This window comes from Schistocerca cancellata, chromosome 3 (genome assembly GCF_023864275.1).
Source record: "Schistocerca cancellata isolate TAMUIC-IGC-003103 chromosome 3, iqSchCanc2.1, whole genome shotgun sequence".
NCBI lineage: Eukaryota > Metazoa > Arthropoda > Insecta > Orthoptera > Acrididae > Schistocerca > Schistocerca cancellata.
This window is the reverse complement of record NC_064628.1, coordinates 458,423,621-458,434,120: the sequence shown is the minus strand read 5'-3', so window position 1 is coordinate 458,434,120 and position 10,500 is coordinate 458,423,621. Positions and strand designations below refer to the sequence as shown.

Below are 10,500 nucleotides of genomic sequence, written 5' to 3'. Positions count from 1 at the left end.
TCAGGGAGACTCCCCCCGCCCCTATATTTAAACAATAATGTACGAAAACCCAAGATGGAGTGGTTGTATTTACCTGAAGGAAAGGTTAGACATACCTGAGAAAACATTGCAACAGCTAATTTGTTTGATTTTGAAATTTATCGATCTACCATACATTTGAACAATAGGTGAAGGTTAATTGCATGCATCAATTCATTAAAGTGGAATATCTCACTGTTTTTTAATAAATAATTATATTACATAAATTTTTTTCATTTAAAATGTTGAATGTACAAAAATAAATTACACAGATTTGGTATGTATGAAATTTAACCCTGTCCAATACTTCTAACAAGTTGTTTTCCTGCAGTCATATTTTTAATAAATTCTTTCTTCTGTTCAGACTGCATCATAGACCAATTAAACCATGATACCTAGAAAAAAGAAAAAAAATATTTACATTTTTTCGAAGTCGGTCTCTGGCAAATTCTAAAAATCAATATACACGTCACTTACCAAGGTAGGTTTGTAGCCCAGTCTCTTAAGCTGTCGAATTTTGGTAACTATTGCACCAACAGGTCTGTCCTCCCCTCTTATAAATAAATTCCATCCTCCAATTACAACAGCATACCACAAAGTTTGATCTTCATTTGTTGGAGGTGGTTTCACAAGATGAAGAGGAAGTTCCTTGAAGTTAGCAGGTATATTACTTGGCTTTCCATTGTTGTCAATACCAAAGACAATATCTGTTAAGGCATCATAAAAGAAATACAGTGGTGTAATATATAACAATACAACTCTATTAAGGGTGTAATATGACACTATGGAGTGCTTCTAAGCAATTATACTTCCAACACAAGCTTAGTATTAATTTTAAATATACAATTAAATTTGTGACTACCCTGCAACCTTCTTCCTACAAGCAATTATACTTCCAACACATGCTTAGTATTGATTTTAAATATACAATTAAGTTTGTGACTACCCTACAACATTCTTCCTACAACTTAATATTTTCCATAAATAACGTATGAGTTTACTATGTAGAAATAAATACATTATCTCCAGGGAAGTTCACTTGAGAAATTAGGAGACTGAATGGTTGGGCAGTGCTTGTCTCTTGAAAGTAAGTACTGGTCAGCCAGTTTGTCTCCTCTTGATTTTAATTATACAGGGTGTCCCACATAAAACCACTATGCCTCACACCCAAGATTCAAGTAACAATGAACTAACTAAAAAAAAAAGAAAACAGTAATGTTAAAAACATCTAGTTACCCGTTTATAAGAGATGCCAGTGGTGTGCACAAGCATCTCAAGACAGTATTGGCACTTCACAAGCAGTTAGACTAGAGATGATTAACTGGTATGTGAGGCATACCAATTTTATGTGGGAGACTCGGTATTTTCTGAAGTTGTTCTTGTCATCCTTACCTGCTCTCTCATACTGGGGCAGAATATGTACAGCATGTAAATTATGTGGTCCTCCAAGAATTTCTTCAAGACTGTCCATCACTTCAAGCATAAATTTGTCTGTTTGGCTATGGCTTCTTTTTTCCCTTGATGGAGTCCACTTTGTATTACTCTGCAACAGTATTTACAAAAGAACAATGATAGAAGAAATGAGCTATCCAGGCATGACTCACAAGCTGCCCTTACATCTTTACTTCCACCAATACCAATTGTAATTTCTAAGCTTCACTGAGGTCCCTCTGCATAACTCACAGAATTAGCACTCCTAGCAGGAAGACTATTGTCAAGAAAAGACTTAGCCAGAGCCTAGGGATTGCTTCCGGAATGAATTTTCATTCAACAGTGGACTGGACACTGAAGAGTAAACATTAATTCTGGGAAGTTTACACTATTTTATGCTGCAGCATCTATGTCAATTTCTTAAGGCCATTTGCATATAGTTCTCTATCTTGAAGGTCCTATCTTTTATATGTTAACAGCTATCATCTTTAACTACAAAAACAGTGAACTTAAATTGGCTAACATGTAGACTGAAATGGTTTGAAATTTGTGTGTTCTAATTCAAAACCTTGTATAAACTACTCAAAAAAGTTTTGTATTGTCCTCATGACTATTTCAGATTATTTTTTAATTGGAAACCTCTTTCTCAACACTCTTTTGACCACAGGAAATTGCTATATACAGCTATCAGCGTGACAAAAGTGAAAGTAAACCTCCACCCTCAGCACAGTTCGACAGAAGCGCACTAGCACTACGTCACCAAATCATGAATGGGAGAAAGCAACTTGTGTACACTGTTCAGCCTGTCAAGATATCAAAATGCCTTGAACAGTCATTTCAAGTTTACACCACATTCATATTGTCACTTTATGGCAAGAAGGTTCATCAGCATGGGAAGTTAACATCTGCCAAGGGGACGCTTCTCCACCCTATTTCCACCTCAGTATTTGTTTTTCTTAAATATGATCCCGATGGACCAACTGTGGTGGGGGCAATAATTCTGAAGCTCAGATTTTTGCATGTTTGCATGTTAATGTATATAACTGCATGTACAGGGTGGCCAAAATGTAAGTTAACATTTGAAACTGCACAAGTTCATAGGATAATGTAGGTGAAGTGGTAAAGCTGGATACACATGCCTAAAATGACATGGGATTTTACTGAAACCAAAAACGAGTGCAGAAAATTGCCAACAGATGGTGCTGGACAGCAACACACCAGTGTTGCCGCATGAAAACCCTGTATATAATGATTTGTAGTGAGAGAGTGAGTCAGATGGGCCAGCAATCATGGCATGTTGACTTTACCAGAAAAGGAACTGTTAGTGAAGTTTTGCTGTCAGAATGGAGAATCTGATACTGCAGCTTTATGTACCTACCGCCATAAGATGGGTATCTGAACAGGTAAAGGCCCTGTGACAAATACTGCTGCGAAGAAAATGATTATGAAGTACAAAGCCATGGGTTGTTTAGACAAATCGTTCCCATCGTGGACAACAAGACAAATGCTACTGCTGCTTGGAAAGTTCAGGAAGAAATTGAGATTTTAGCAGTTCATCTCCCTATGATGATGTTAGCGCTCCTGAAGTTACGCATTGCACCAGCATTCCATGCACTGCTTTCTAGTGCCTGCTCAGCTGAAGCATATTTCCCGGGTTAGTGCGAGCAATAAAATTTCTCATGGTCTTTCCCTTAAATTATTCTACAGTGCACACTGTTTGTCCAATGTAAGGTATTTTGTAAACCCCTGGTCTTCTGAGATCTGCTGCATTTTTAACTGATCTCAGTAATTTGCAGATTTTTGATGCAGACCTGCAGTCAATTTGATTGTGTGCCTTTTCAGCAGCAGGTGGCTTATTTTACTTGTCACAGAGCCTCTAAACGGGAAAAAAGCAAGTTTCTTTTCTTGCTCCTTGTCACTGGTCTCACTGCGATTCTTGCTTTTGATACTTCATTAACTTGCCGATTGCTGTAACAACTGTTCTTGAAGACCTTGCATATACGGTCAGCTTATGAGGCAGGTTATTGGTGTCTGATATTGTTCTTGCATAATATGTTAAAGTTTGTAACACAGTACACTTTCCTGCTGAGTGACGATGGCTGATGGCATGCAAGACCAGATCAGTGTGAAATTTTTCCAGCATTTGAACTCCTCCCTTCTGAATATTCACTATGAAAATGGAGATGCCAGTAGCTTAACATTCCTGGATGTCATGGTTAGAAGAAAATCCAACGGAATACTGAGACATAGTGTATACCACCATAGAGTTATATTTGCAGACCAAAAGCTGTCATCACTCTGCAAAATGTGGTAGTGCCTTTGTGTCGAAGCAAGCCAGGATAATTTTACTTCCCCTCTTGTTTTGCCATCTGCCTTCTTAAAATTCACTGTTTCACTTTTAATTAGCATTAACATAAATGCGTATAATCTGATTTTCATAAAAGAGAATGGTTGGCCCTCAGTTTTAAAGAATATAACACCAGATATAATTTTGTGCTTAGTTTTATGTATGTAATTGATTTTATAACTTAGTTTGACTATTCCTAGTTAATACTTTCATTAGAGTGTGAAATCAGTAATTGTTTTGTAACTTAAATTCTATTGTTGACTTACAAACAAATATACATTCTGTTGTTGTTGTTGTTGTTGTTGTGGTCCTCAGTCCTGAGATTGGTTTGATGCAGCTCTCCATGCTACTCTATCCTGTGCAAGCCTCTTCATCTCCCAGTACCTACTGCAGCCTACATCCTTCTGAATCTGCTTGGTGTATTCATCTCTTGGTCTCCCTCTACGATTTTTACCCTCCACGCTGCCCTCCAATACTAAATTGGTGATACCTTGATGCCTCAGAACATGTCCTACCAACCGATTCCTTCTGTTAGTCAAGTTGTGCCACAAACTCCTCTTCTCCCCAATTCTATTCAATAACTCCTCATTAGTTATGTGATCTACCCATCTAATCTTCTGCATTCTTCTGTAGCACCACATTTCGAAAGCTTCTATTCTCTTCTTGTCCAAACTATTTATTGTCCATGTTTCACTTCCATACATGGCTACACTCCATACAAATACTTTAAGAAATGACTTCCTGACACTTAAATCAATACTCGATGTTAACAAATTTCTCGTCTTCAGAAACGCTTTCCTTGCCATTGCCAGTCTACATTTTATATCTTATCTAATTCGACCATCATCAGTTATTTTACTCCCCAAATAGCAAAACTCCTTTTCTACTTTAAGTGTCTCATTTCCTAATATAATTCCCTCAGCATCACCCGACTTAATTCGACTACATTCTATTATCCTCGTTTTGCTTTTGTTGATGTTCACCTTATACCCTCCTTTCAAGACACTGTCCATTCCGTTCAACTGCTCTTCCAAGTCCTTTGCTGTCTCTGACAGAATTACAATGTCATCGGCGAACCTCAACGTTTTTATTTCTTCTCCATGGATTTTAATACCCACTCCGAATTTTTCTTTTCTTTCCTTTACTGCTTGCTCAATATACAGATTGAATAACATCGGGGACAGGCTACAATCCTGTCTCACTCCCTTCCCAACCGCTGCTTCCCTTTCATGTCCCTCGACTCTTATAACTGCCATCTGGTTTCTGTACAAATTGTAAATAGCCTTTCGCTCCCTGTATTTTACCCCTGCCACCTTCAGAATCTGAAAGAGAGTATTCCAGTCAACATTGTCAAAAGCTTTCTCTAAGTCTACAAATGCTAGAAACATAGGTTTGCCTTTCCTTAATCTTTCTTCTAAGATAAGTCGTAGGGTCAGTATTGCCTCATGTGTTTCAACATTTCTACGGAATCCACGAGGTCGGCTTCTACCAGTTTTTCCATTTGTCTGTAAAGAATTTGTGTTAGTATTTTGCATCTGTGACTTATTAAAGTGATAGATCGGTAATTTTCACATCTGTCAACGCCTGATTCCTTTGGGATTGGAATTATTATATTCTTCTTGAAGTCTGAGAGAATTTCGCCTGTCTCATACATCTTGCTCACCATATGGTAGAGTTTTGTCAAGACTAGCTCTCCCAAGGCCGTCAGTAGCTCTAATGGAATGTTGTCTACTCCCGGGGCCTTGTTTCGACTTAAGTCTTTCAGTGCTCTGTCAAACTCTTCACGCAGTATTATACCTCCCATTTATCTTCATCTACCTCCTCTTCCATTTCCATAATATTGTCCTCAAGAACATCGCCCCTGTATAGGCCCTTTATATACTACTCCTTCCACCGTTCTACTTTCCCTTCTTTGCTTAGAACTGGGTTTCCATCTGAGCTCTTGATATTCATGCAAGTGGTTCTCTTTCTCCAAAGGCCTCTTTAATTTTCCTGTAGGCAGTATCTATCTTACTCCCAGTGAGATAAGCCTCTACATCTTTACATTTGTCCTCTAGCCATCCTTGCTTAGCCATTTTGCACTTCCTGTCAATCTCATTTTTGAGACGTTTGTATTCCTTTTTGCCTGCTTCACTTACTGCATTTTTATATTTTCTCCTTTCATCAATTAAATTCAATATTTCTTTTGTTACCCAATGATTTCTACTATCCCTCGTCTTTTTACCTACTTGATCCTCTGCTGCCTCCAGTACTTCATCCCTCAAAGCTACCCATTCTTCTTCTACTGTATTTCTTCCCCCCATACCTGTCAATTGTTCTCTTATGCTCTCCCTAAAACTCTGTACAACCTCTGGTTCTTTCAGTTTATCCAGGTCCCATCTCCTTAAATTCCCACTTTTTTGCAGTTTCTTCAGTTTTAATCTACAGGTCATAACCAATAGATTGTGGTCAGAGTCCACATCTGCCCCTGGAAATGTCTTACAATTTAAAACCTGGTTCCTAAATCTCTGTCTTACCATTATATAATCTATCTGATACCTTTTAGTATCTCCAGGGTTCTTCCATGTATGTAACCATCTTTCATGATTCTTAAACCAAGTGTTAGCTATGATTAAGTTGTGCTCTGGGCAAAATTCTACCAGGCGGCTTCCTCTTTCATTTTTTAGCGCCAATCCAAATTCACCTACTACGTTTCCTTCTCTCCCTTTTCCTACACTTGAATTCCAGTCACCCATGACTATTAAATTTTTGCCTCCCTTCACTACCTGAATAATTTCTTTTATCTCATCATACATTTCATCAATTTCTTCATCATCTGCACAGCTAGTTGGCATATAAACTTGTACTATTGTAGTAGGCGTGGTCTTCGTGTCTATCTTGGCCACAATAATGCTTTCACTGTGCTGTTTGTAGTAGCTTACCCGCACTCCTATTTTTTATTCATTATTAAACCTACTCCTGCATTACCCCTATTTGATTTTGTATTTATAACCCTGTATTCAGCTGACCAAAAGTTTTGTTCCTCCTGCCACCGACCTTCACTAATTCTCACCATATCTAATTTTAACCTATCCATTTCCCTTTTTAAATTTTTTAACCTACCTGCCCGATTAAGGGATCTGACATTCCACGCTCCGATCCGTAGAATGCCAGTTTTCTTTCTACTGATAACAATGTCCTCCTGAGTAGTCCCCACCCGGAGATCCGAATGGGGGACTATTTTACCTCCGGAATATTTTACCCAAGAGGACGCCATCATCATTTAATCATACAGTAAAGCTGCATGCCCTTGGGAAAAATAAATTCTGTATTAATTATAAACATTAGGAGGAGTAACTAATAGTATTCTTAAAGGATCCATTTGGCCCTATTAGAAAACATGTTAGCAAAGCCAACTCTTAGTTAATTCCAAAGTAATTAACAGTTTTGTACAAAGTATTGTTTGCATAATGATATTTGTCAATTTCAAGACGTAAACAAATAATTCAACCTAACTCTTGCAGTAGAAGAAACTGTTAAAAGAACCAATTTTTTGATGCATTCAGTTAATTTAATGAGTTAAGTTTTAATTGTAATTTCTGTAAATTAAACTTCAAACCGATTTTTGGTCCCGAGACAGTCAGTCCACGGCCGAGTTTCAGACGAGAAACCTGTATTGGTTAGAACAAAAACAATGTGTCTGTGAAATAAGTCTAACACAATTAGACCATGTGTTAAAAAAATGACTGTCTGCTCCATATGAACCTTGTCACTTTTCAAGAACTGTGTGGATGGGTTTTTACTTTTCATAGATATTCAACAGTAAACTAGTGTAGCAGTATGTGGATGTTCACCTGAAAACTATTAATGAGGCTTATTGAAAGTTAAACATAGTGCACTGGCCATATTAAATGTGTATATTGGGGGTTGTGAAAAGTGAAAGTAAACAACTGTGAAACGCAAATGTGCATTTGTTGGCTACATCATTTACAGTAGACAGTACTGCACTTCCACCCCCTATTTTTCCAGCCAGTACATTGACACTGAGGAATAAAAGAAGGCACGACCACGCCATGTGGTGCCTCAGGTGAGGGATATTGTGTATGGGTGCAATAAAATAGGACTCGCAAATTCTGAGCAGTGAACTAGATAGTGGTTTACAGTGCAATGGTGCAACAGCCAATCAACGCATGGGTTTCATGGCCACAGTATGACAGCAACCAATCAGCGAGCGGGTTCTATGGAAGCAGCCATTGATTACAGGAGTAGCCAATCTGCATGCAGGTGGACACAGCTGACGTTTCACCAAGAGAATTACAACTTGCTGCAGCTGTGCAGTTCCAGATAACAACCACAACAGCAGCAGCTGAGAAGAAGAAGAGTGAATGAGAATAAGGTAATTCATTGCAAAAGCTGTTTTGTATTCAGTGATACACAATGAATGACTTTGACGAACGAGAGAGTGTGACTGAGAACAAAACTGTAGAGGTTAAGTTGTTAAATGAACAGAAGGACCTAAGTGGGAATAGTTCTATAGTGATTATAAATCAAACATGAATGTAACTTTGAATGATGTGGATGAAAGTCCTACTGTAGGTAGAAAGATGAAAGCGTCATCTACATTGTGTGGTTATGTGAGTGAAATGGACAAAAACAGTACTGAAGTGGGTGAGATCGTTAAGGTTAAGGAGGAGGGCATCTAGTAGTGAAAGTCAGCAAGGGCAACAGTTTATGGCAGACAGAAATTCGGAACCAATGTTAAGGCAAATTATGAGTAGTCTGAGTAATACGAGTACGAAAGAAGACATTAGTAGTATGGAAGAAGACATTAGTTGTATGAAAGAAGACATTAGTTGTATGAAAGAAGACATTAGTAGTATGAAAGAAGACATTAGTAGTATGAAAGAAGACATTAGTAGTATGAAAGAAGACATTAGTAGTATGAAAGAAGACATTAGTAGTATGAAAGAAGACATTAGTAGTATGAAAGAAGACGTTGGTAGAGCAGAAAAGAAAACTGATAGCATTAAAGCTGACATAACTAGCTTAAATGATGAACTGAATGAAGAAATTAAAAAGGAGATTAAGATAGTCAGCTCTAATCTTCAAGAATTAAATAAGAAGATTGAGGAAGTAGGGAATGATTGTGATGAAACGATAAAGAAAGTAGAGCAGGATACTAATGAGAAATTAACATTAATGAGTAGTAAATGTGTAGAAGAGAGAAAGAAGCTTTGTCATGAGTATAGTAGGATGGTGGAGGCTTCTGAAAAACAGTGTAAAGATGAAGTCAAAGGAGCCAGGAAATTTTGTGCTGAAAATAGGTTTAAACCAAGTGTGCAGTAGTGGTATGGGAAAAACTGGTAAAAGTAAATAAAAATGTAGATTCAAAATTGGCTGAAATAGAGAAAAAGATGGAAGAGGTGCAAAATCAAAAGCATACAGTGTGTAATGCCCCAAACAGTCCTTCATTTGTTAGTTGTAAGAAATTTAATAATTTTGAATCATATGGAGAAGGGCATCCACTGGAATTCATTAGAGAATTTAATGATTTGCCTGAAACATGGAATGACAAAAGAGAAAATGCCATTTGTGAGAGGTTTTTTGAAGGGGGATGCTTATGGATGGGCAGCTCAGGTAGCTGATAGTTGTACTTTGTGGCAAAGCTTTGAGAAAGCATCTTTTGATGAATATTGGACCTCAGCTTTGGATAAACAAAGTGAAATATTTGGACAAAGAGCTAGGTAGCGCTTATTATGGGCTTAGAAATGATGTTGTCCCAGAAAGTTAGAGAATTGCTTGTACCAGCCCCTAGGGATAATATTAGTGATTTCTTGATTTATGTTGATAAAGTGGAGAGAGTGTGCAGTATGTGGATGTTCACCTGAAAACTACTAATGAGGCTTATTGAATGTTAAACATAGTGCACTGGCCATATTAAACGTGTATATTGGAGGTTGTGAGAAGTGAAAGTAAACAACTGTGAAACACAAATGTGCATTTGTTGGCTACAACATTTACAGTAGACAGTACTGCACTTCCACCCCTTATTTTTTCAGCCAGCACGTCAACACCAAGGACAACAAATGAAAAAACAAAGTAGGTGAACCATCACACCTTATGTTCACTCTTCACTGCAAAACATTTGGTCTTTGCTCCTTCAGCCTGCCAGGTGATCTGCAACATCTAAGAATGGTGTTCCAACATAATGGTTATTCTGATAAACAGATATGTAATGCATTGCCATGAAAGTGAATTCAGTGTATGGATGTAAATGAAGATGTGGAGGCAACCACTGCAAAAGCTTTCTTGTTGTATTTTTGCAGTAGGTCTTAGAGAATAACACGAATCCTCAAAAGAGACGTTTTTAAGTGCATTTTTCATCCACTGGTAACAATGACCTTGGCTGTAGAAAATGGGGTTTATTGTGAGAAATCTTGTATTGGACAGATATGGACATGTTGCACACTATCAGAGCAATGTGTAGAAAAACTACTGTTGTATATGCCTGGACCAACATGATAATTCAGCAGCAGCATAGCGCTGCCTGTTTTATGAAAAACATATTTCATCATCATTCTGGATTGTATTTTTGAGGAGGCCATAAGTATCCATATGGCAGACAATCTTATAAACAGGGATGTGTGATTTGAACTAAGCATTTTTCTCATTTTATTAAGACACAAGAAACAAGAACCTGTTATTTTTATCCACAGAAGCATTTG

At 37.6% G+C, this 10,500-nt stretch overlaps 1 protein-coding gene across 1 annotated transcript in view; it reads right to left on the bottom strand.

The window, feature by feature from the left end:
* Positions 1-201: 201 nt before the first annotated feature.
* The window catches only part of LOC126175230 (FAST kinase domain-containing protein 5, mitochondrial), a 48,075-nt gene continuing 37,776 nt past the window's right edge, over positions 202-10,500 (bottom strand). The window contains exons 3-5 of the mRNA XM_049921864.1: positions 1,411-1,561; positions 496-725; positions 202-413 (exon numbers count right to left, since the gene is read on the bottom strand). Coding sequence (XP_049777821.1) covers positions 309-413; positions 496-725; positions 1,411-1,561 — 486 coding nt within the window. The 3' untranslated portion in view covers positions 202-308. The remainder of the gene's footprint in view (positions 414-495; positions 726-1,410; positions 1,562-10,500) is intronic.